General features: G+C 47.9%; 1 protein-coding gene across 1 annotated transcript in view; it reads right to left on the reverse strand.

Moving 5' to 3' along the window:
* Positions 1–619: 619 nt before the first annotated feature.
* The window catches only part of LOXL1 (lysyl oxidase like 1), a 32,697-nt gene continuing 6,225 nt past the window's right edge, over positions 620–27,091 (reverse strand). The window contains exons 3-7 of the mRNA XM_075576015.1: positions 9,388–9,525; positions 8,450–8,606; positions 7,949–8,044; positions 1,925–2,040; positions 620–995 (exon numbers count right to left, since the gene is read on the reverse strand). Coding sequence (XP_075432130.1) covers positions 989–995; positions 1,925–2,040; positions 7,949–8,044; positions 8,450–8,606; positions 9,388–9,525 — 514 coding nt within the window. The 3' untranslated portion in view covers positions 620–988. The remainder of the gene's footprint in view (positions 996–1,924; positions 2,041–7,948; positions 8,045–8,449; positions 8,607–9,387; positions 9,526–27,091) is intronic.

Raw genomic sequence — 27,091 nt, forward strand, 5'->3', positions numbered from 1 at the left:
TCATTATACCCTACCCCGTTATTCATGTACTGTGTAATCATTATACCCTAACCCCCGTTATTCATGTACTGTGTAATCATTATACCCTACCCCGTTATTCATGTACTGTGTAATCATTATACCCTACCCCGTTATTCATGTACTGTGTAATCATTATACCTTAACCCCCGTTATTCATGTACTGTGTAATCATTATACCCTACCCCCTGTTATTCATGTACTGTGTAACCATTATACCCTACCCCGTTATTCATGTACTGTGTAATCATTATACCCTACCCCCTGTTATTCATGTACTGTGTAATCATTGTACCCTACCCCCTGTTATTCATGTACTGTGTAATCATTATACCCTACCCCCTGTTATTCATGTACTGTGTAATCATTATACCCTGCCCCCTGTTATTCATGTACTGTGTAACCATTATACCCTACCCCGTTATTCATGTACTGTGTAATCATTATACCCTACCCCCTGTTATTCAAGCTTTGGCAATACTGAAATGTTCTTTCATCATGCCAATAAAGCTTATTTGATTAGATTTGACAGCCGGACAGCAGAGAGACACAGGACACTGAACATGGCGGCACACACACAGAGACCCGCGACGCCCATCACTTGGGATGTATAAATGGAATTATTTTATTAATGTTTGGGGTTTTCTTGATATATTAAACACACAGTTGTTACCCGACATCCAGAGTAAGGTTTTTCTTACAGGGTTGCAGCTTACCTTTAAGAGCCTACAATATAGGGGTCACCGTCTCTCCATAACTAGCCTACAATTACGGGGCGATGTGTAAAACCCAAGGAAAAATGTGACATATATTTTATTGGAAGGGAAAATAAGTGGGGAAAGTGAGAAATGTTCCGTATACACAAGTGTTTCCCAGTGAGTGTGTGGGGTACGGTGGCAGGGGCATATAGGGGTTTCCATGGGATAGGATGTAAACCCCCCCAGAGAATATTCTCCTTCACAAGTCGTGTTCAGGTCCTTAAGGGAGAAAGAGAGAGAGAGAGGGAAAAAATGAGGAGGGGGCAGATGGAGAGGGGAGGGGGGAGGGATAAGAGGTAGGGAGTCAAATGCAGAGGAGAAGGGGAAATATATAGAGAAAGGGAGCAGATGGAGATGGGAGGGGGGAGATATGGAGGGGGATAGAGGAGGCGGCAGATAAAGAGGGGTCAGGGAGGGGGAGAGATATGGAAGGGGGGGGTAGAGGAAGGGGCAGATGGAGAAGGGGAGATACCAGCGGGGTAGGGGAAGGGGCAGATGGAGAAGGGGAGATACCGGGCGAGGGGGCAGATGGGGAGTGAAGGGGGAGAGATATGAAGGGGGAGATAGGGGAGTGATCAGATCTAGGGGGAGAGGGGGAGATTTGGAGAGGGGGGAGATAGAGGAGGGAGGCAGGAGCTAGAGAGGGAGGCAGGAGCTAGAGAGGAAGGGGTAGATAGAGATGGGAGGGTGGGGAGATAGAGATGGGAGGGTGGGGAGATAGAGATGGGAGGGTGGGGAGATAGAGATGGGAGGGTGGGGAGATAGAGATGGGAGGGTGGGGAGATAGAGATGGGAGGGTGGGGAGATAGAGATGGGAGGGTGGGGAGATAGAGATGGGAGGGTGGGGAGATAGAGATGGGAGAGTGGGGAGATAGAGATGGGAGGGTGGGGGGATAGAAATGGGAGGGTAGGGAGATAGAGATGGGAGGGTGGGGAAATAGAGATGGGAGGGTGGGGAGATAGAGATGGGAGGGTGGGGGGATAGAAATGGGAGGGTGGGGAGATAGAGAGTGGCTAGATAGTGGTGGGAGGCAGATAGACACATGGGGGCACGTGTGGGGCAGAGAGACTGGTGGGGGGCAAATAGACATGTTGGGGACAGACAGAAGGACAAGGCAAGTTAGAGGTGCAGATATTGGGGTCCTCACTGTGTGATGCGGCAGTTGGTGGCGGACACGTAGCGCCCCGTGTAGTGGATATTACACCGCACCACGTTATTGGTGAAGTCCGACTCCAGCACTTTGTATTTGGGGTTCACCGCAACCTGAGCAACACAAGTGGGGTATTAAGAGGAAGTGGGTTATATTCATGGTGAGTATTGGGTTAGAGTTGGGTATTAACAGGCAGCGTGGTATTAACATGGAGCGGGGTATAGTCATGGTGAGTAACAGGTTACAGTGGGGTATTAAGAGGGAGCGGGGTATTAACAGGGAACGGGGTATATTCATGGTGAGTAACAGGTTAGAGCGAGGTATTAAAAGGGAGCGGGGTATATTCATTGTGAGTCACAGGTTAGAAAGGAGTTTTGTAGTGAGTAACAGTTATTAACAGTTGGTGGAGTTGTAGGGGTCAGTATTGGGGGTCAGTGTTAGTATCAGGGTCAGTGTTGGGGTCAGTGGTAGTATCAGGGGGTCAGTGGCAGTATCAGGGGGTCAGTGGTAGTATCAGGGTCAGTGATAGTATCAGGGTCAGTGTTAGTATCAGGGTTATTATCGGAGGTCAGGGTCAGTGATAGTATCAGGGTTATTATTGAAGGTCAGGGTCAGTGTTGAGGTCAGTGTTAGTATCAGGGTCAGTGTTGGTATCAGGGTCAGTGTTAGTATCAGGGTTATTATCGGAGGTCAGGGTCATTGTTAGTATCAGGGTCAGTGTTAGTATCAGGGTTATTATCGGAGGTCAGGGTCAGTGTTAGTGTCAGGGTCAGTGATGAGGTCAGTGTTAGTATCAGGGTCAGTGATGGTATCAGGGTCAGTGTTAGTATCAGGGTTATTATCGGAGGTCACGGTCAGTGTTAGTATCAGGGTTATTATCAGAGGTCAGGGTCAGTGATAGTATCAGGGTCAGTAATAGTATCAGGGTCAGTGTTAGTATCAGGGTCAGTGTTAGTATCAGGGTTATTATCGGAGGTCAGGGTCAGTAATAGTATCAGGGTCAGTGTTAGTATCAGGGTTATTATCGGAGGTCAGAGTCAGTGTTAGTATCAGGGTCAGTGATGAGGTCAGTGTTAGTATCAGGGTCAGTGTTAGTATCAGGATCAGTGTTAGTATCAGGGTTATTATCGGAGGTCACGGTCAGTGTTATTATCAGAGGTCAGGGTCAGTGATAGTATCAGGGTCAGTAATAGTATCAGGGTCAGTGTTAGTATCAGGGTCAGTGTTAGTATCAGGGTCAGTGTTAGTATCAGGGTTATTATCGGAGGTCAGGGTCAGTAATAGTATCAGGGTCAGTGTTAGTATCAGGGTTATTATCGGAGGTCAGGGTCAGTGTTAGTATCAGGGTCAGTGATGAGGTCAGTGTTAGTATCAGGGTCAGTGTTAGTATCAGGGTCAGTGTTAGTATCAGGATCAGTGTTAGTATCAGGGTTATTATCGGAGGTCAGGGTCAGTGATAGTATTAGGGTCAGTGATAGTATCAGGGTTATTATCGGAGGTCAGGGTCAGTGATGAGGTCAGTGTTAGTATCAGGGTCAGTGATGAGGTCAGTGTTAGTATCAGGGTCAGTGGTAGTATCAGGGTCAGTGATGAGGTCAGTGGTAGTATCAGGGTCAGTGATAGTATCAGGGTCAGTGTTAGTATCAGGGTCAGTGTTAGTATCAGGGTCAGTGTTAGTATCAGGGTCAGTGTTAGTATCAGGGTCAGTGTTAGTATCAGGGTCAGTGTTAGTATCAGGGTCAGTGATAGTATCAGGGTCAGTGATAGTATCAGGGTTATTATCGGAGGTCAGGGTCAGTGATGAGGTCAGTGTTAGTATCAGGGTCAGTGATGAGGTCTGTGGTAGTATCAGGGTCAGTGATAGTATCAGGGTCAGTGATAGTATCAGGGTCAGTGATAGTATCAGGGTAAGTGTTAGTATCAGGGTTATTATCGGAGGTCAGGGTCAGTGTTAGTATCAGGGTCAGTGATGAGGTCAGTGTTAGTATCAGGGTCAGTGATGAGGTCAGTGTTAGTATCAGGGTCAGTGGTAGTATCAGGGTCAGTGTTAGTATCAGGGTTATTATCGGAGGTCACGGTCAGTGTTAGTATCAGGGTCAGTAATAGTATCAGGGTCAGTGTTAGTATCAGGGTCAGTGTTAGTATCAGGGTCAGTGTTAGTATCAGGGTTATTATCGGAGGTCAGGGTCAGTGTTAGTATCAGGGTCAGTGATGAGGTCAGTGTTAGTATCAGGGTCAGTGTTAGTATCAGGATCAGTGTTAGTATCAGGGTTATTATCGGAGGTCAGGGTCAGTGATAGTATTAGGGTCAGTGATAGTATCAGGGTTATTATCGGAGGTCAGGGTCAGTGATGAGGTCAGTGTTAGTATCAGGGTCAGTGATGAGGTCAGTGTTAGTATCAGGGTCAGTGGTAGTATCAGGGTCAGTGATGAGGTCAGTGGTAGTATCAGGGTCAGTGATAGTATCAGGGTCAGTGTTAGTATCAGGGTCAGTGTTAGTATCAGGGTCAGTGTTAGTATCAGGGTCAGTGTTAGTATCAGGGTCAGTGTTAGTATCAGGGTCAGTGATAGTATCAGGGTCAGTGATAGTATCAGGGTCAGTGTTAGTATCAGGGTTATTATCGGAGGTCAGGGTCAGTGATGAGGTCAGTGTTAGTATCAGGGTCAGTGATGAGGTCAGTGGTAGTATCAGGGTCAGTGATAGTATCAGGGTCAGTGATAGTATCAGGGTCAGTGATAGTATCAGGGTAAGTGTTAGTATCAGGGTTATTATCGGAGGTCAGGGTCAGTGATGAGGTCAGTGTTAGTATCAGGGTCAGTGATGAGGTCAGTGTTAGTATCAGGGTCAGTGGTAGTATCAGGGTCAGTGTTAGTATCAGGGTTATTATCGGAGGTCACGGTCAGTGTTAGTATCAGGGTCAGTAATAGTATCAGGGTCAGTGTTAGTATCAGGGTCAGTGTTAGTATCAGGGTCAGTGTTAGTATCAGGGTCAGTGTTAGTATCAGGGTCAGTGTTAGTATCAGGGTTATTATCGGAGGTCAGGGTCAGTAATAGTATCAGGGTCAGTGTTAGTATCAGGGTTATTATCGGAGGTCAGGGTCAGTGTTAGTATCAGGGTCAGTGATGAGGTCAGTGTTAGTATCAGGGTCAGTGTTAGTATCAGGATCAGTGTTAGTATTAGGGTTATTATCGGAGGTCAGGGTCAGTGATAGTATTAGGGTCAGTGATAGTATCAGGGTTATTATCGGAGGTCAGGGTCAGTGATGAGGTCAGTGTTAGTATCAGGGTCAGTGATGAGGTCAGTGTTAGTATCAGGGTCAGTGGTAGTATCAGGGTCAGTGATGAGGTCAGTGGTAGTATCAGGGTCAGTGGTAGTATCAGGGTCAGTGATAGTATCAGGGTCAGTGTTAGTATCAGGGTCAGTGTTAGTATCAGGGTTATTATCGGAGGTCAGGGTCAGTGATGAGGTCAGTGTTAGTATCAGGGTCAGTGTTAGTATCAGGGTTATTATCGGAGGTCAGGGTCAGTGATGAGGTCAGTGTTAGTATCAGGGTCAGTGATGAGGTCAGTGGTAGTATCAGGGTCAGTGATAGTATCAGGGTCAGTGATAGTATCAGGGTCAGTGATAGTATCAGGGTCAGTGTTAGTATCAGGGTCAGTGATGAGGTCAGTGTTAGTATCAGGGTCAGTGTTAGTATCAGGGTCAGTGGTAGTATCAGGGTTATCGGAGGTCAGGGTCAGTGATAGTATCAGGGTCAGTGTTATTATCAGGGTCAGTGGTAGTATCAGGGTCAGTGTTAGTATCAGGGTCAGTGATAGTATCAGGGTTATTATCGGAGGTCAGGGTCAGTGATGAGCTTAGGGTCAGTGATTGTATCAGGGTCAGTGTTAGTATCAGGGTTATTATCGGAGGTCAGGGTCAGTAATAGTATCAGGGTCAGTAATAGTATCAGGGTCAGTGATAGTATCAGGGTTATTATCGGAGGTCAGGGTCAGTGATAGTATCAGGGTCAGTGATAGTATCAGGGTTATTATCGGAGGTCAGGGTCAGTGATGAGCTTAGGGTCAGTGATGAGGTCAGTGTTTGTAGGGCATCAGTCAAGGTCCGAGAGTGGGGAGGTACCACGTAGGAGCGATACCTTTGTTGACCAACTAATGGATAAGAGTGGACCACTTTTTGGATAAAGAAGAGTGAGCTCATCAAAGATGGATACCGCAAGACGGACTGCGCATGCGCAGACACTGAAACGCATTGCGTTCCCCTACACAGAACCCAGGAGGATGACGTCATCGGACATGGACGCAGCATAATGAAGATGGAGGAAAGATCTGCGGAGGCAGCCTTGAGGCAGCTGAATTAGAGGTTGTACGATTGCATCATGAGTGTGTCCATTGGAGGGATGGAGATATGCAGCACATGCTTTCTATCTATGCTAATTGGACATATTGCATTATGGGGATTAGGGTGCTATTTAAATGCTGCCTTTTGGGATTGTGTGTTATGCCACTACACTATGTCACTTGATAAAGACCTCTGAGGTCGAAACGTTGTGTTGGCCCAAATAAATGAGTCTAGATTTGAAGAAATCCGTTGTGCCCTGTGATCCTTCCACTACTTACCAGGAAGTAATACACTGAGAGTCGCGTTACCTCTCGTTTTCAAGTATGTCCACTATCAAGGTGTTATTGGGGCGTAAGTATCAGGGTGTTATTAGGGCGTAAGTATCAGGGTGTTATTAGGGCGTAAGTAATAGGGTGTTATTAGGGGGTAAGTATCAGGGTGTTATTAGGGGGTATCAGGGTGTTATTAGGGCGTAAGTATCAGGGTGTTATTAGGGCATAAGTAATAGGGTGTTATTAGGGGGTAAGTATCAGGGTGTTATTAGGGCGTAAGTATCAGGGTGTTATTAGGGCATAAGTAATAGGGTGTTATTAGGGGGTAAGTATCAGGGTGTTATTAGGGGGTAAGTATCAGGGTGTTATTAGGGCATAAGTAATAGGGTGTTATTAGGGGGTAAGTATCAGGGTGTTATTAGGGCGTAAGTATCAGGGTGTTATTAGGGCGTAAGTAATAGGGTGTTATTAGGGCGTAAGTATCAGGGTGTTATTAGGGGGTAAGTATCAGGGTGTTATTAGGGCGTAAGTAATAGGGTGTTATTAGGGGGTAAGTATCAGGGTGTTATTAGGGCGTCAGTGTCAGGGTGTTATTAGGGGATAAGTATCAGGGTGTTATTAGGGGTCATGTGTCAGGGTGTTATTAGGGGTCCTGTGTCAGGGTGTTATTAGGGCGTAAGTAATAGGGTGTTATTAGGGCGTAAGTAATAGGGTGTTATTAGGGGTAAGTATCAGGGTGTTATTAGGGCGTAAGTATCAGGGTGTTATTAGGGTGTAAGTATCAGGGTGTTATTAGGGATAAGTATCAGGATGTTATTAGGGGTCCTGTGTCAGGGTCAGTTTTGGGGTTAGTGTTGGGGTGTTACTAGGGCATCTGTGTCAGGGTGTTTTTAGGGTGTCAGTATCAGGGTGTTATTAGGGCGCCTGTGTCAGGGTGTTTTTAGGGTGTCAGTATCAGGGTGTTATTAGGGCGCCAGTATCAGGGTGTTATTAGGGCGCCTGTGTCAGGGTGTTATTAGGGTGTAAGTATCAGGGTGTTATTAGGGCGTCAGTGTCAGGGTGTTATTAGGGCGTCAGTGTCAGGGTGTTATTAGGGCGTAAGTATCAGGGTGTTATTAGGGCGTAAATATCAGGGTGTTATTAGGGCATCAGTATCAGGTTGTTATTAGGGTGTATCAGGGTGTTATTAGGGGTCCTGTGTCAGGGTCAGTTTTGGGGTGTTACTAGGTCATTAGGGTGCCTGTGTCAGGTTATTAGGGCGTGTCAGGGTGTTATTAGGGCGTAAATATCAGGGTGTTATTAGGGCGTCAGTATCAGGGTGTTATTAGGGCGTCAGTACCAGGGTGTTATTAGGGCGCCTGTGTCAGGGTCAGTTTTGGGGTTAGAGTTGGGGTGGGGTCACTCACCTTGAGTATGTAGTTCCCAGGCTGCACCTCAGTGATATCGATCCACTGACAGTCGATATCCGCATTGTACGTGTCATAACAGCCGGGACTCAGACCCTGTGTAGGAGACACAAACTTTGAGTGTGTGCGAGGGAAAGAGGTGAGTGTGCGAGAGGGAGAGGTGAGTGTGTCACGGGGAGAGGTGAGTGTGCGAGGACTGACCCCACAGCGCAAGGACGCAGTCAGTGTGCAATGTGCAGATGTGCTCACCTGAGTGTGCGCGCAACTACGTGTACAAGGGGTAGCAAGTGTGTTCACCTGCGTGCAGGAGGGGCAGTGAGTGTGCACTCACCAGCGTGTAGTAGGGGTAGCAAGTATGCGCTCACCAGTGTGTAGGATAGGCAGTGTGTGTGAGCTCACCTAGGTGTACAATGGGCAATGACTGTGCACTCATCGGTGTGTAGGAGGGGCAGTGAGTATACACTCACGGGTGTGTACGAAGGGCTGTGAGTGTGCACTCACCTGAGTGTGCGAGGTGCACGCGTATCTTTTGAGGTTCCCGAAGTCGCAGGTGGTGTCCTCCAGACAGAAGCTGGCCTTGTGTCCCTCTGCCACCTTCCTTCCCGTGGTGGCATCCAGCAAGTCATAGTGACTGAACTCATCCATGCTGTGATAGTGCCTGAGAGAGAGAGAGCTCAGATGCTGAGCCTGGCACTGCCCACACTGCGTACTGCCCTCTCTAAACTGAGAGATCCATCAGATGCCCAGCCTGGCACTACCCACTCTGTGTACTGCCCTCTCTAGGCTGCGATATCCTCTCAGATGTGCAGCCTGGCACTGCCCACACTGTGTACTTTCCTCTCTAGACTGAGAGATCCCTCAGATACTGAACCTGGCACTGCCACACTGTGTACTGCCCACTCTAGGCTGCGAGATCCTCTCAGATGTCCTGCCTGGCACTGCCCACTCTGTGTCCTGCCCTCTCTAGGCTGAGGGATCCATCAGATGCCCAGCCTGGCACTGACCACTCTGTGTCCTGTCCCCTCTAGGCTGAGAGATCTCTCAGATACTGAGCCTGGCACTGCCCACACTGTGTACTGTCCTCTCTAGACTGAGAGATCCCTCAGATACTGAACCTGGCACTGCCACTCTGTGTCCTGCCCTCTCTAGGCTGCGAGATCCTCTCAGATGTCCAGCCTGGCACTGCCCACTCTGTGTCCTGCCCTCTCTAGGCTGCGAGATCCACTCAGATGTCCAGCCTGGCACTGCCCACTCTGTGTCCTGTTCCCTCTAGCCTGAGAGATCCATCAGATGCCCAGCCTGGCACTGCCCACTCTGTGGCCAATCCCCTCTAGGCGGAGAGATCCATCAGGTGCCCAGCCTGGCACTGCCCACTCTGTCTCCTCCCTGCCCAGGTAGCTCAGTCCCACCTCTCTGTCCGGGTTCCCTCTGATACTCACTGGTGACAGCTGTGCCACTCCCAGGCTTGGCGCGGGCGGGTGGGAAGGAAGTCTGCGTTTCCCTGATTCTTTACCCGCTGCGGGAAGCGGAGCAGGACCCGAACATCGTAATCCGAGGAGTCAGAGGCATATGCAGAGCTAGGCAGGGCGAGAAGGCACAGGTACAGCAGCAGTGCCAGCCTCCCCCCTCCCACACACACACATAGTGGAAGTGCCAGCTTTCCCCCTCCTCCCACACACACACACACACACACAGCTGCAGTGCCAGCCTCTCCCCCCCACACACACACACAGCTGCAGTGCCAGCCTCGCCCCCCCCACACACACACAGCGACAGTGCCAGCCTCTCCCCCCCACACACACACAGCAGCAGTGCCAGCCTCCACACACACACACACACACACACACACACACACACACACACACACACACACACACACACACACACACACACACGAAGGGGAGGAGCTGTGAGCCAAGATGGCGGCAGACCCTGGAGGAGGGAGAGGAGTTGGAACCAGGTCTCGAGCTAATCTGAATGCGGATAAGAAAGTTTCCCTAGAAGCTAAAGTGCAGAAACTTTTGCAAAAGAAAGAGTCAGAAAATGTGGAAAAAGAGATGAATTTAAATGTTGGTCAGAAAGAAGCTGAAATGTAGAATACGGAAAGTCCGGCTCAGAACCAGACGGGTAAGAGAACTGCGGCTAAAACAAGCTCAAGATCTAATGAAGCCAGGTAGAACATGAGAAAGGGGGACTAGGAGTGACAGAAATTGTTATCCCACAAATTTGTAAGGACATGCACACTAATGCACAGGCAACTGCAGCTACACCTGAGACAGCGACCCTGCAAACAACTGTACCTGAGACAGAGACCCTGCATACAGCTGCACCGGAGACAGAGACCCTGCATACAACTGTACCTGACACAGAGACACTGCAAGCAACTGAGGGCAGCAGACAGCTGCAGGAATTAGCAGCCACACCCAAGGCAGACACACTGCAAACAGCCCAAGCTGAGAGCCTGGATAATGCTGGAAATACACCTGAGACAGACCAGCAATCAGCCCAAGCACAGGAAGAAGTGTCTGAAATGGAAATGGCTGAAGCAGTGGAGAACGCTGAAGCAGTAGAGGCTTTTGAGGCACAAGTGGTAGTGTGCAAAAAACCAGGCGCTTACCTCAGATTAGAAACAAAAGTGTGCTTACAGTAAAGCGGTCAATTCGACAATAGCTCTCTTACAAATACTTAGAGCAAACAGTAGGATCCCTTCAGCTTCAACCCCAGAAAAGGGTTAATCCAGAGCCCTTATAGAAACATGGGAACAAACAAACATTATTTGAGCCTGAGGAAGTCGATGTGTCGACGAAACGCGTTGCTCTAAACCACCAGAAGATTTTGACCTAAGGAGGCATCCGCAGTCAGACCGTGGAGCAGTGTTTGCAGCTCAGCAGGATAGTTTTTCTTCCTGCATCCCGGACGCGGGACGGGCGCACAAAGCTGCTCAAACTCGATCCTGGACTGCGTGAGGAGGCCAGGGGTCCATTCTATATGTATGTGAGTCCCTTTGCTGTTTTAATTAATAAATGCGATTTCTTGTGAATATTTAACTGGAACCGTGCCTCACTCGTTTTTCTCATCACCCAACCCCTCCCCCCCCCCCCCCCCCACGCATCATAACACCTGGGGGGAGAGCCTGGCTGACGCCTGGGAGTTAGCACTGATTTTCGTGCTGCCCTGGATACTGGAGAAAACCCCCATTACGTGACGAATAGATGTGGATGGGTTAAATTTAACCCCAAAGTAACCAATTTCTACACCAGCTCACACAGGGCCGTGTGAGTATAGCCTTATAGATTATATATCATTTCCCCTAACCCTATCAACATACAGCTATATCTACCTGGGAGAGGCACAGCTCGCCCTCAAGGAGGTGATCACTAATTGTGGTTGCTTACACATGGCCGTGTAAGTATTATTATATTTACAACCCGCCCCCCACCTTTGGAACTACTGTCAATATTCATCACCATTATTATTGTATATGTCTTTCTAATCCCATGCTCCCCCATTGTTTGTTCCCATTTTGAGGCACAAGAAATGGAGATTCCTAAAATGGGAGAGAAATCCATACAGTCTGCAGCAGCATCAAAGCCCTTGGCAGAAACAGGAGCGGCAAAGGCAAAGTCCTTAAGTGAAGCAGGAACGGCAGCAAAACCAATAGCAGCGGCTGAGCCAGCTCCCCCCCAGCAGTCAGCATGGAGTACAAGACGCCCAGGTACATCTTATTTGTCATTTGATGATGCCAGAAAGCGCAGGAACGTAGTCAGACTGCATTATTGTGGGGATATGGTTCCTATACCGGACAGATTTGTTATAGGAAAGGACTTGATCAAAGTTTCACTTGGCTTCCAACCCAGTGAGGTTTATGCTTTGTTACATGCTCCTAATAGCAGAAACTACGAAAATAGCTTTAAGACACCAGAAGGGCTAGAAAAATTCTGGTTTCGTTACAGAGAAGTGAAGGATAATCCAGAATGGGAATTTTTTTAAGTTATCCAAGTATCTCGCTGTAAAGCGTAGCTCACCACAAACGAAGCGCGACCGCGGTGCTGAGGTAGGGGATTGGATAACGCCGACCCACAGCCATGCGGGCGTGCCTAGGATGTAGAGTAGTCGTTCAAGCCAGGTCAGGATTACAGATTGGTGAATGGTTAAGGTACTTGCCAGGTTCAGGAGCGGAGAGTTGCGGATCGTCGGAGTGCGTAGCCAGGTTCAGGATTGGAGATTATCGGATAGTCGGGGTACGGAGCCAGGTTCAGGATTGGAGAATATCGGATCGTTGGAGTACTTAGCCAAGGTCAGGACTGGAGACAGGAGAATGGTCAGACAAGCCGGATCAGGAGTGGAGAGAAGCGGAGTCCGAGGTGCTTGTCCTGGAACTAGATTCCACATTTCTCTGTCTCCCTTTGCAGTTCATGGGATTCATATCTCCCTAGTTCAGCTGCCTGCTATTCTCCCTGTCCCAGCAGCTAGCTGCATGTGAATAGGCAACATTATTGCTACATGTTGTTTACACAGCCCTAGTCAGTGTTGGTTGCCTGCAGCTCATATTCTCCTAGCTGAGAGTGGGCTATTCCTACCCCCCTGTCCTTGCTGACAGTTAGTATAGTCTCACTTCCCTTCTAGTGTGACCCTTGCTCCTCACTTCCTTTTCACCCTGGACTCTGAGTGAGTACCTGCCTGCTATTTGCCCCAGCAAGGCCTTTCTGTTTACACTGCCTTATCATGATACACTGCACTTCAGACAGAGAAGCCCTCTCTACCCACACTACATCTGCAAGCACCTTTCTTCCTGTGATTTTCCTTCAATAAAACTAAGAAAGACAAAAGGACTTGTTGTGCTTTGGAAGAGGGAAGGCATGAGTTAAGCTTACTAGAATTATTCATACATCATTCGTGACCCTGGTTCCAGGAAAGTAAAACAGAGACCGTGTGTTGGGGAAACAGCACAGTAGCTTCAGTGACACAGCTTCTGGGAACAGGTACTGGACAAGCAAGCAGATTTACACACACATACAGGAGCTGCTACTCAAAGACTTTATGCTAACCCAGAATAGTCTCTGCACCCCAGGACAAGCAAGCAGCTTTACACTGCCAGACAGGACAGCAGGCTTTATACCAAAGAGCGCAGACTTTCTACAGCAAAAGCCTTACTAACAGCAAGCAGTTTACACTGCACACAGCCTGCAGCAGTACAAGCAAGCAGCTCACACTACTTCTAGCAGTACAGCAAGCAGCTTACACCGCACACAGCCTGCAACCTACACTCAATGCAGCAGCGCTGCAGACAGACAGTGCATCTTACACAGAACTTTGATTGACTTTTTCTGTTTGAGTTCACCCTCTGCACAGCTCCATAGTGAGGAGCTACCATCTCACCTACCCCTGCGCACGTCCCCACGGCTAGCACCATCAAGGGCCACGCTACAGGACACCCGCCAGGACACGGGTCAGATCCACCGGACACCTGTGAGTATAGCCACCCCTACGCTGAACGCTGCAGGACACCGCTCGGCATCATCTCAGACAGTCGCCCATCGCTGACGCAGGTAACAGACCGCACGCCACATGCACCGGCTAAAGGCCTACACACACCTGCAGCATGGCAGAACTCAGATCCTCATCAAACACCACGCAGGAGAGTGACCACTCAGACACAGAGAACGCTGCACAAATGCAACAGGCGCAGGCAGACGCAAGGCCTAAACGGACAGTCACACTGACACAAAAGTCCCACGAAAAATATGAGGCTGACATTGACGCACACCGCGAAAAATTAGAGAAGGCCTGGGAGGACACTGATCGTGAAATAGGTAATGTCGCAAGTGCTAGCGATCAAGAAACGCAGATTAAGCAAGCTATTACTCAGATTAAGTCATGCCATAGACGTTACGTAACGCTGTCACAGGCATATTTCACCTATCTGACAAGAACTAACAAAGAAGACAGCACGCGGGAACGCAACCTGCAAAAGGCAATTGACCTGGAACGTGATGGCATCGTGCAGACCGCCATCACGGATGCCCAAAGCGAGAGAAAAGAGCTCCTTTTGGAGACCGCATCGCAGCGCTCAAGCACATCCAGGCATTCATCAAGGTGAGCAAGATCAGAGCAATCAAACGCGTCCAGCGCAAGCGCAAACGCTACCAAGGCGCGAGCCGCCGCAGAGGCTGCACGTGCCAGGACTGAATATAGTAGGAGAGAGGCAGCCGTAAGAGCAGAAAGAGCACGCATAGAAGAGGAGGAGCAGACAGCCACTGTTAATGCTGCCGCCTCAACCGCCACCACTACCGCTGCCACTACGCGTAGGAAAGCCGAATTCGATGCGGAACTAGAGGCACTTAATCAAGAGAAGGAAGCCGCCGCCATAGCCCAAGCTGAAGTCCTAGAAGCAGCCGCGCGACAGGACGGCAGGGAGCAAACGTACAGACGGATAGCCTAAGAGGATCCAGTCCAACGCACCGAAGACTACGCAAGGAGCCTCTTCAGTGTAAACACCAGCGCACCATCTCAACACGATGGGAGCGACTTCACAGACACCGAAGACTTGCTAGGTCCACGTGGAGAAGACGCTGTTCCTTTAAGAGTACACGCTACCTGGGACCGCCACAGCCGCTACAGTGATCCATACGCCAGCGCGCACACAGATGCACTACAACAGGCTCGCAATCCAGGTACACCCACACGGGAGAACACAGCCCCTCACACTGACCAACAGTCATCAAGCGTCCACGCCAAGGAAGAGGCGACCGCACAGACCCTCCCAGCAACTACCTCAGAACGTGACCAACACGCCGATGCCTCAGGCTTGACAGACATGGCCAAGTACATGATCCGGCGTGACCTGGTGCAAACAGGACTTACCAACTTTGACGACAATCCCGAGAACTACCGTATGTGGAAGTTCGCGTTCAAGGACGCAATCAAGAGCCTGGGTGTCTTAGCTAGGGAAGAACTCAGGCTGCTAGCCAAATGGCTAGGAAAGAATCCATGGAACATGCGAAGAGACTCGGGGCAGCAAATGCGAACCACCCCCAAGTAGGTCTTGACCTAGTATGGGAAAGGCTAGAAGAGTGTTACAGCAGCCCCGAAGCAATCAAAGATGCACTCTTCAAAAGAGTCGACAGCTTTCCCAAGATCACAGCTAAAGACTACTCGAAGTTACTAGAACTCGGGGACCTGCTACAGGTGCTGCAGTCTGTGAGTACAGACCATTCCTTGACAGGTCTCAACATCCTAGACTCGGCTCGCAGAGTGAGACCCATCTTGGAGAAGCTACCTTACAACCTCCAAGAAAGATGGATTTCACAAGGCTCCAAATACAAAAGGGAGAAGCAAGTCGTCTTCCCCCCATTCTCATTCTTCTTGAGCTTCATCCGCGAAGCTGCAAGGACAAGGAACGATCCCAGCTTCATCTTGGGTGCGCAAACCACACACAGTGCAAGCAGCCTGAGAAATGAGAGACCAGTGGCGAGATTCGGTAACACTCAAACACCCATCTCGGTCCACAGGACGGACGTGTCTCCCACAACCCAAACTACTCCTGATCAGTCGGAGACGAGAAACCAAGGGACCCAAACAGGGAATGTCCCATACACAAGAAGCCACACTCACTTAACAGGTGCTTTGGGTTCAGGATGAAGTCCCTAGAGGAACGCAAGAAGTTACTCAGAGAATTCGGAGTTTGCTTCAGGTGCTGCAATTCCACGACTCACCTAGCCAGAGACTGTGCAGAAGACATCAAATGTGTAGTGTGCAAAAGTGACAAGCACGTAACATCGCTACATCCAGAGGCGCTGACACTCCACCAACTCAACAACCCATCCTCCGTAGCGGAGCATGGCGGGGAGGAAGGAGAAGGAGAGCCAACATCTGTCACGTCTCAGTGCACCGAGGTTTGCGGAAAAGGAAGTGACAAAATATCCTGCTCCAAAATATGCCTTGTCGCAGTGCACACCCAGGGACAACCTGAGAAGGCTATCCAGATGTATGCAATCCTCGACGATCAAAGTAACAGATCATTGGCGAAGACGGAATTCTTCAGCTTATTCAACTCACAAGACAATGCCTCACCCTACACCCTCAGAACCTGTGCAGGGTCAACTGAGTCAACAGGGAGAAGAGCAAGCGGCTACGTCATACGTTCAGTGGATAACAGAGTGAAGATAGCTCTACCCACCCTCATCGAGTGCAACTACATGGCTGCAAACAGGGATGAGATTCCCACACCAGACGTGGCACGTCCTCACCCACACCTCAGAGGAATAGCCAACTACATCCCGCCGGTAGAACAAGGCGCCAAGATCTTGCTGCTGCTCGGTAGGGACATCTTGAGGGTGCACAAAGTCCGTAAACAGCGTAACGGACCCCACAACGCACCATTCGCCCAAAGACTTGACCTAGGATGGGTGATAGTGGGCAACATGTGCACTGACAAAGGACACAAACCTGACTATGTCAATGCCCGCAGAACGGTGATAACAGAATGCGGACACATCTCTCTCCAAACCGTGTCTTGGCCATCTCCAAGCGACAGGAAGGCCAAGTGAAGAGAAGAGACAAGGTCATACACCCGAAACCAACAAAAACATCTTCGCATCAGAGAGATGTGACAATGGACTAGGATGCTCAGTAGTCCAGACAGCTAAGGATGATGAGTCGACTCCACTGAAGGAAGAAAGTAACCTCCCAAAGGTGACCGACAAAGGGATCGTCCAAAAGACAATAAACAATCGGACGGTCCTCCCGCTAGCAATGGCACGGTTAAGACGTACAGTTGTTCCTCTCCGCAGAATACCAAGTGGAAAAGCAGCTAGCTGCCACGGCTGGCATAGCCGCAAAAGATTGCGCACTGAAGGTGAAGCCACAGTGGCAAAAAGACTGTCATCTCACATGTCAAAAAAGAAACAGTCGCAGAGACATTTCACAAAGGGATTTACAAGGACAAAAGAGACTGTTCTTCGTCATGTCCAGGGAGAAATTAACCTCCTGACGGCAGTTAACAAAGAGACACAAAGGAGTATCGTCAAAATACGTGGAGACGTTCTCGTGCAAGAGAAAGGTTCCGATGACCTAGGGTGTACAGCGTTCCAGACAACAAGGGACGGTAACAAACAAGTACCATCGATGGAAGATGGCGAATTCCAGAAGTTAATGGATAAGGAGCTCTTCAAGGACAGATCGGGCAGTTCGGGCAGTTGGGTGACCCCGCTACCATTCCATTCACCAAGAAGACGCCTCCCAAACAACAAAGAACATGCCATCTATAGGCTTACTTCGCTCCGCTGCGACCTACAAAGGAAACTGGAGACCAAACATAACTTTGTGGCCTTCATCCAGAAGACAATCCTTAGCGGCCACGCAAAGCCAGCACCTTCACTGAAGGAAGGCGAAGAACGCTCGTACCTCCAATCAGCTGGGGTCTACCACCCTCAGGAACCCGATCAAATCCAGGCAGTGTTCAGCTCCAGCGCTCAGCACCAGGGAGTCTCCCTGAACGACGCCCTCTTCACTGGACCAGACTTGACAACCAGTCTTCCAGGAGTGTTGATCCGCTTCTGCAAGGAGCCAAAAGCCATCTCCTTCTGCCAAACGCCAGGTGATAGAGTGACAGGCTACCACGACTGGCATACCTACAAGGGGATGCACTCTGTAGGTGAAACTACAGAGACAAAAGGACTGTTCTTCCATAAGTTTTAAAAGAAACAGGACCAGAGACTTTTGCAAAAGACATTGTGATGCACCCAGCTAACCTGGACCGGTGCATCCGCTTGACATCCTTTGCCCAAGAACCTTGGCCAAGGGACTTTGAAGCCAGTGATACCAGCCGCTATCACATCGTTGTGTGGACATGGATTTTTGCATTGTTTTGTGAATACGATGTTATGTATTGTCATTATGAATTGCACATATGTTCCACATATTTTGTTATATAGTGGTATCTCCAGATACCAGACGGGGAGTGTCCTGGAACTAGATTCCACATTTCTCTGTCTCCCTTTGCAGCTCATGGGATTCATATCTCCCTAGTTTAGCTGCCTGTTATTTTCCCTGTCCCAGTAGCTAGCTGCATGTGAAAAGGCAACATTATTGTTACATGTTGTTTACACAGCCCTAGTCAGTGTTGGTTGCCTGCATCTCCTAGTTGAGAGTGGGCTATTCCTACCCCCTGTCCTTGCTGACAGTTAGTATAGTCTCACTTCCCTTCTAGTGTGACCCTTGCTCCTCACTTCCTTTTCACCCTGGACTCTGAGTGAGTACCTGCCTGCTATTTACCCCAGTAAGGCCTTTCTGTTTTACATTGCCTTATCATGATACACTGCACTTCAGACAGAGAAGCACTCTCTACCCACACTACATCTGCAAGTACCTTTCTTCCTGTGATTTTCCCTCAATAAAACTAAGAAAGACTAAAGGACTTGTTGTGCTTTGGAAGAGGGAAGGCATGAGTTAAGCTTACTGGAACTATTCATACATCATTCGTGACCCTGGTTCCAGGAAAGTGCTCTCAGGGTTCAGGCAACAAGAGGTTAACAGGCAGGCAAGGTCTCTGGAACAAGGATGTGGCAAGGCACGGCGTCACAATGACAATGCTCAGCAAGGAATGATAGCAGACTGAGGGTATAAATAGGAGGAGCCTCCAATAGCCAGCCAGGGCGGAACCAGGAAGAAAGAGCTGATTGGCTGCTGGTGCACACAGGTGTGTCCTATGATGCAGCCTGATCCGGGATGGGGGTGGAGCTGCTCGCGCGCTGTCCCACGTGCGTCACGGAGGCCAGGGGATGGGGTTTAGAGTGCGCGTCACCCCCACGCCGATTCCTGGGACAAGAGGGGCGGGACCAGTCGTACGCCGCCCTGCGCGCGTCACGGAGGTCAGGGGGCGGAGCCGAGAACATGAGTCTTTCCCACGGCGGTCCTGACTTTCCCCAGAGCGGGGGCGGAGCTTGACTCGCGCATCAGCAGGAATGCTGGCCAAACGGACGCGTCGTGTGACGGGCGGGATCCGAATCCGCGGGCGGGGGATCAGGATGTGCAAGGTCCGTGCGCGTACTGGGACCACGAAACCGCGCATCCTGGGTATCCATCACGAAGGCTTGTTGGGGTGAGGAGACGGTCTGCGACCGCCAGGATGGCGAATCCTCACACTCGCCCTGTGACCGTGGAAGTGAATATTATCTTTGATATTGAGACTGCAGCGGTAGAAGATATACGTTTTTGGCTACAAAGACAGTGCGATGTTCAGTCTGGCCCAGTGAAAAATATGGATGCTGAAGGTTTCTGGAATGGGGGCTACAATTTTAAAGTTAAACTCAGATATACACACACAATGTGGCATGTCACCTCCCAAACTCCATATACGGTATATTGGAAGGGATCGCGGGCGATATTTTTATTGGGGACAGCCTAAAAAGTGTTTTAAATGTGATTCCCACAGGCACTTAAGCTCAGCGTGAGACAAAATCAGGTGCACTTTATGTGGTTCAATTGGTCATTACAGCTCTGAGTGTGACAAGGACATTGTCTGCAATCTGTGCTATAAATGTGGTAATTCCTTTAAAGATTGCCCAGAAGCCGAGCATAACCATTATGGGCAGAAGGAAATGTCTAGTGTACAGAATACAGCATCTCATAGTGATAATGAGAATAAAGCAGGGTCATCAGAAAGTCTTCAACTTACACCTGTAGAAGGGATTTTAAAGTCTCTGGGTCTGACATATACGCTTCCAGCCCAAAGGGGGTCAGACGGAGAGCACAGGAGCGATCTGAGTTTTGTACCAAACACAGGGAATTGTACTCAGGAAGGTGGCGAACCCCGCAAGGATGGCGGCGAACCCCGCAAAGATGGCGGTGAACCCTGCAAAGATGGCGGCGAACCTCGCAAAGATGGCGGCTAACCCCGCCTCACAAAAATGGCAGCAAACCTCGCAAAGATGGCGATAATGAATGGGAAACAATAACAAATAAAAACCAGACTGCCCAAACCAGCTCATCTGGAAAGAAAACTACAACAACTGGAGATAAAGAAACTGTCCAAGAAGAGATCTCGCTGCACAATACATATAAGGTATTGGGGGAAAAGAGTTGGGGTGAAAAGATGGATGACGCAGACCCCGATAAGTCGGACAGTCAGACCTCGCAGCAGTCTGGATCTATTCAGGACATTGAGATGGCCGGACCATCAAATAAGAGAAATCTGCCTTCAGAGAGTTCCCCCGGGAGAAAGAAATGGTCAAAAAGAAAAATGGTGCTAAAAAAAAAAAAAAAAAGGGTGGTGGTGATTCACTAAATATGCAAAGTGCCCCTCTCCGCTGAAAGTGGCAACTATTAATGTGAATAGAAATATAATGCGTGGTGCTAAGACCCGTATACAGTCATGGTAATGATGAATTAATGATGGTAAATCCTGTGTGAGGCCTGGGATGTATCTTGATTGTAGGGAGGGTACTGGGTGTGGTATCCTAGTTGGTAAGCCAGCATAGATGGCACTCAAGTTATCCAAGAACCCAAGAGCTAATAATCACCCCAATCGATAATACCCTGATCCCTTGATAAAGTGCTCTGTGTAGCACGAAACATGTTGGTAGGGTAATGCCTTGCCCTTTTTCTCCATGACTATTTAACCCTTTTATGGATAACGCAGTTTCCTCTTTTTAATTCTTTTTGGGATATTTCCGGTTGTGCTTTGCCATTTTTCTCTTCTATTGTATTAATGTGAATAGTATTAGGAAGAATAAAAAGACTGAAGCCTTTTCTATTCTAAATGACTTTAATAATGAGGTTTTCTTTTTGCAGGAAACCCGCTTGACCACTACAAGTGACGTTTTTGTGTGTAGGGGCTGGATTTGGGGACCCTCTTTCTGGTCCTTTAGACCAGATAAATGTGATGGTGTAGGCATTGTTTTCAAAGGGATTTCCGTTGTATGCAGAAAATCAGTTGACATACTGTAATGCCTGGAAGGTGACTCTTGTTAGATGTTAAAATTGAAGCTGTTGATTACAGACTAATTAACATTTATGGTCCTCAAAGTACTGTAGAACCGAAAGAAAAGATTTGTTTTCTTTAGTAAGGCCATATTTACATACAGCGAAAATAGTCATTTTTGGCGGGGATTTCAATTGTGTCTCATATGTTCAGGATAGAGGGAAAACCAGAGACTGTATTCAGTATTACTCCATATTTCTCAACGATATGTGCACTCAGGCTGGTTTGGTAGATGTCTTTAAGACACAAAACCCAAATAAAGCGGGGTATACATATATAAAAGGTGACTCTAAAAATCGGATAGACAAAATATATGTAAAAAAACAAACAAAGTTTAATAATGTTTTTTTAAAGCCTGTGAAGTTTTTGGATCACGCTCTGTTAGCGATGACCCTAAATCTGGAAGAGTCTGGTGTGTCCGGGCCTGGTTATTGGAAATTTAATGCCAATATCCTAAAGTATGATAAGACCGTAGCTAGGTGTAAAGATTTTCTGGAAGCCAGGTTAACGTTAAAAAGCCTGTATGAAAACTCTGGTGCATGGTGGGAGGAAACAAAGCACGAAATTCATTTTTTATTTTTTTTTTCAAGAAGGAAGCGCATAATTATCATAGTTTAAAGTATAAAAAATATTTGTCACTCAGACTGAAATTATATCACGCTTTTTCTGCAATACAAAGCGGGGAAGAGGTAAAGGCAGAATATATCCGTCAGATAAAAGGACAAATGAAGGAGTTACAGTATAATCGCCTCTCCTCCTTGACCCACGAGGGGGAATGTGGGGATTTTACACGTTTCATACCTGATATTTTTGAGCAGTGTAAAGAAAGGAAACAGAAGAAGGCTTTATACTAGTTATGGGATGAAAAGCTGGAATCTGTCACAGATCCGGCGAAATTACTTGACTTGGTGACTTCTATGAGAAGCTATTTAATGGGAAAAGGATAGCAGAAAGCAATATTGGCAAAATATTTTAACAATGTAATACGCCTAAATTAGAACCAGAGGATTGTGCGGCCATAGTTACCCCCATCTCTGTAACGGAGGTAGAAACAGCCATCAGATCCTTGGGAAAAAATAAAACTCCTGGTTCTGATGGCTTAACATCCGAGTTTTATCAGTTTTTCTGTGAGGTTCTGAGCCCAGTACTGAGCGATCTGTACAATGAGGCTTTGAATGAGACCGGATTATCATCCTCGCAGTCTCAGTCCATATTAACGTTGCTGTATAAAAAAGGTGACAGTAGAGTAGAGATATAAAAAACTGGCGCCCAATAGCGTTATTGAATACAGATTACAAAATTCGATCACCGATTTTGAGTACCAGGTTGGGATCTGTAGCGGAAACGCTCATAAGTACGAGCCAGCCCTGTGGGATCCAAGAAAGGAAGATCGCCAACGCTCTTATAAGTGTTCGGCTACGACCCCAGGGTTTACTGCTGCATGTACGCCTGGCAGCGCGTGCACAGATAAAAGCCGCGGTCTGTGGTCTGTAGGGGAGCGATGGAATGCGCGGGGTGCGGCCATGACGGGGCATATCTGCCCTTCCATTGGTTGCCCGCCGACCACGTGATCGCGGAACGGCACGGAAAGACAAAATTATTGTCTTCCCTGCCAGCGCACGCGCCATCGCGATACGTGAGCAGCCACACAAGAAGCTACTGGGGCCTGCCTGATAAAGGTGTGTATCTGGTTTGCGGCGAGCACGCCGTAGCGTGCGCCACAGCGGCCACTGGGGACGTGGCCTTAGAGAGATTTGAACAAGCAAAAAGTGGGGCCTTTGGCCTTGGGCTACGGTAGAAATGGAAGGAAGCACAGGATGCACTGCAACTGGATAGTTGTTAGAAAAAATATAGGGCAAACTCCAAAATAAAATCGAGGGTTATTTATTTATATAAGCTCACACATGGGTGTATACAGCAACCGCACCAACGCGTTTCGTCCCGCAGGACTTTATCAAGGTGTATGATGAAACACGCAGTTACTGTCAAATATAGCCCATAATTTGCACCAAAAGTGCACAATGACGCTCCGCGCATGCGCACTGATGCCGTGTCGCTGCGTCAGAACGTAACGCCATGCCCCTCCAATCCAATATGAGCAAAGAGCGACATCAGAACCTCTCGCCTTAGGCTACGGCCCTACCAGGCTGGCGGCGCATGCAGCTCTGTTCCCCGGTCTATGCAAAGCTGCAGGGGGAAAGATGGGTGGAGGTGTGACAGGGGCGTGGCAGGGCACCACCATGATGTCACCCGGCAGGTTCGCCCTCATTGGCTGAACCACCAGGGGACGTAGCCAGCGCTCCGTCGCCAGTCCTGAACACAGTTTTTCCTGTCTTCAGAAAAATCTGGCCGCGCAGCGAGGCCGCTAAGATAAGTAGAGGGTCCGGCCCCATTCAGGGGCGGCTCTTGTCCCTGCATCGCACGCCTTAGCGCGCTGCAGCAGGCACCGGGGTCCTAGCCTTAGAAGGTTACATTGTTAACTTAGATCAAGAGAAGGCCTTTGATAGTTAATCATTTGTATCTTTTTACTGTGTTGGAGACTCATGGTTTGCCAACTCAGTTCATATTGTGGTTCAAAACTCTATATGACAAAGCTGCGGGGAAACCAATTGTAAATGGCTGTATTGGATCCTGCTTTTGTATTAGATCAGGAGTATGTCAAGGATGTCCACTCAGCCCCTTACTATATGTGTTTGCTATAGACCCTTTTTTGTATGATTGAAGATAGAAACATCCTGCCAATACCAAAGAATTGTAAAAAATGTATTGCGTATGCAGATGATGTATCTCAGCCATGATGTGGTATTAAAACACATTGTTGATCCCAGATTACAGAAGAAAATGAGCGATGTCTCATGGTTATTATTTCATAGCAAAATGTATGTCAGTTAAAGCTGCAGTTCAGTCAATATCCTGCATGTGTTTTTTTTTTTAATAAATCAGTTCTGTATTAAGAAAAAATACTTTTAGCATTTTCTGTTTTTAAAAAAACAACTTTGAAAGACCAATTTTCTTGTATTCTATTTTAACAAGCATTTGCTAAGGCACTGCCCCTTCATGTCCTCTCATAAGCCCTGGCACACCCCTTTGTGAGCACTGCCCTCCCTCTAGCACATGTCAGTGCAGGAGTGCTCATGAATATTCATGAGCTTCCACTGAGTGACAGAAGCAGAATATAAACAGATCCCTTCACTAATGATGTCACCAAATTTCGCCGATCAATACATGGAGAACGAATTGACCGGCAGCTATACAGTTCTTTAGGTAAGTAGTGATTGCCCACATGCAACTATTGAAGTAAAAAAAATTAATTAAAAAAAAAAAAAAAAGACTGAACTGCATCTTTAACCGCTCTTCCTTTTTAGTGAAGAATTATTTTTTTTGCAGTAAAATAATGAGGTGCATGAGGATAAATGATAGAGGTACAAAGGAAATATATCTAAGAAGATACAGAAGATTCCTCCTAATTGCACTCTTAATATTATTTTCAAATTTAGAACAAAGTTGTTCTAAGCAAGGTAAGTGTGCTAGTATAGCCTATTGTGGCATATGGATCAGTAAACTTGTTAAAAACAAAAACAATACAATTTTATTACATTAAAAAATAACATTGTGACTCAGTGAATTATTTACAGTATAATTGTTAAAAAAAATCCTCTTATAGGAGTAAGGCGGACTTAAGATTCTATATTTATTATTTACAGATTAATGATCACATTAATATGTGTATCTGTATTGATTTAAAAGAAAAATTCAGTAGCGCCACTTGTGAAACAAAATAAAATAATGTGAATTAAACCGTGCAAATACTATATATAATATTAATCAAAATTAAATATCAATCTAGCAATTCAAAAAACAATAAATGTGAAAAAATGTTACAAATATGTGAATGTAAAAAATATAAAAAACCCGTTCAAATATATATAACAAATATAATACAGGGAAGAAAAGGGACCAAAAAATGGAAGAAAGTCCAACCCTTAGTACAAGTCCAGTAGAAAATCAATGGTGATTGGAAATGCTGCTCAGGGATCCACGGCTGCTCTCAGACGGAATAACCAATTCCAACAGGAGGACTATAGAAAGAGAAGAACAGAGAGCGCACGTCCCATAGTGTAAAACAGGACATTTAATCAATAAAAAAGAGGACAGGGGGATTAAGAACACTCACAAAAGTACAAGATAAAAAGGCAATTTGTGATATATAATCACCACCAGCAAGGCCACACCGTCCTGGAACACATCAGATGGTGGATAGTCCCTCCGGTTCACATCCAGCAGTGGTCGGGTGCTTTGGAACAATGTCTCTCGGCGTCAGTGCAATTTAGAGATTTTTTCAGCCTCAGATCAGCTCCATGCGCTCTCCGGCCGTTACCACGACACTACGTCATCACGCAGTGCGCGCTTTACGGCCGGAGAGCGCATGGAGCTGATCTGAGGCTGAAAAAATCTCTAAATTGCACTGACGCCGAGAGACATTGTTCCAAAGCACCCGACCACTGCTGGATGTGAACCGGAGGGACTATCCACCATCTGATGTGTTCCAGGACGGTGTGGCCTTGTTGGTGGTGATTATATATCACAAATTGCCTTTTTATCTTGTACTTTTGTGAGTGTTCTTAATCCCCTTGTCCTCTTTTTTTAATGATTAAATGTACTGTTTTACACTATGGGGCGTGCGCTCTCTGTTCTTCTCTTTCTGTATTGATTTAAGTCCACTTCCACATCTCAGTCACATTTGTGTATAGTACAGGTAACAGAAAGCAGTGTATATTTTTAAAAGATATTTTGGGCACAGTTCACAATGGGTGAAATATCCTATGTTGCAAAAGTCTCTCTGTTTACCCTATGGTATTATAACATGATACACTTTGGGAAAAGATAAGCATATTGGTCATATCTTGTCTGGGAGTCACACCGCAAGATGTGTAACTTGTGCAGTATGTGAATTTATCATTCCACATATAGTTAGGTAATTAACCATTTTTACCAGATTTGATCAGTAATAGTAGATCCTTGTCATGAAGATGCAAAACATGCTGACACTATGGCACATGCAAATATCCCTATTAGAAGGGTCTCTGTATATTGTCCCAGTGGGTACAGGGTAACAGAGGAAAATATTCTGCACTCGATCACAGCGGGCCGGAGCTGAAAAAGCAAAAGGGAATCTGTGTAATACGGAGAGTATACGGTGTTAAACTCTCCTACCCTCCGCTCTTTATTTCATAAGGCGATACTGTGATCCATAGAAGATAAACTTTACACAGATCACCTTTTGCTTTTTCAGCTCTGGCCCGCTGTGATCGAGTGCAGAATATTTTCCTCTGTTACCCTGTACCCACTGGGACAATATACAGAGACCCTTCTAATAGGGATATTTGCATGTGCCATAGTGTCAGCATGTTTTGCATCTTCATGACAAGGATCTACTATTACTGATCAAATCTGGTAAAAATGGTTAATTACCTAACTATATGTGGGACTAGCTGAGAGACCCGGCGCTGCCCGGGACCAAAACCTCCCCGCTCCTTCCTCTCGCCCCCCCCCCCCCGTTCCCCTCGTCTCTCTCCGCCTCCCCCCACCCATGCACAGCTGTGGTCCTTCCCCCCCTTATGCGCAGGTCCGGTCCCCCCCCCCCCCGCGTTGCTCCGGTCTTCCCCCCCCCCCGCGCAGCACACAGCGCCACACACACCGTGAGACACACACACAGTGTCACACACAGTGTCACACACACACAGTGTCACACACACACAGTGTCACACACACAGTGTCACACACACAGTGTCACACACACACAGTGTCACACACACACAGATGTCCTCGGGCACCCACAACAACTGCAGTGAGGACCCGCTCGTTCCCCCCACCGGCGGACACCAGACACCTCCGTCCAGAAGGCGCCTCTCTCCTGTTCGGGCGAGTCCCGGGTGGGGGGCGGAGCATGCAGCGGAGGCCGCCGAGCGCACGGCAACCCGGAGCTAGTGGAGTGACCGGAGGGAGGGGGGTTGGTGGGGGCGAGGTAACGACGGCGCCGAGGAGCGGCGGGTGGGAGTGTAGTGACCAGAGGGTGGGGGGTTGGTGGTGGGGGAGAGCCGAGGCGCGGCGTGACCGGAGGGAGGGGGGTTGGTGGTGGGGGAGAGCTGAGGCCTGCGCAG

This window comes from Ascaphus truei, chromosome 18 (assembly GCF_040206685.1).
Source record: "Ascaphus truei isolate aAscTru1 chromosome 18, aAscTru1.hap1, whole genome shotgun sequence".
NCBI lineage: Eukaryota > Metazoa > Chordata > Amphibia > Anura > Ascaphidae > Ascaphus > Ascaphus truei.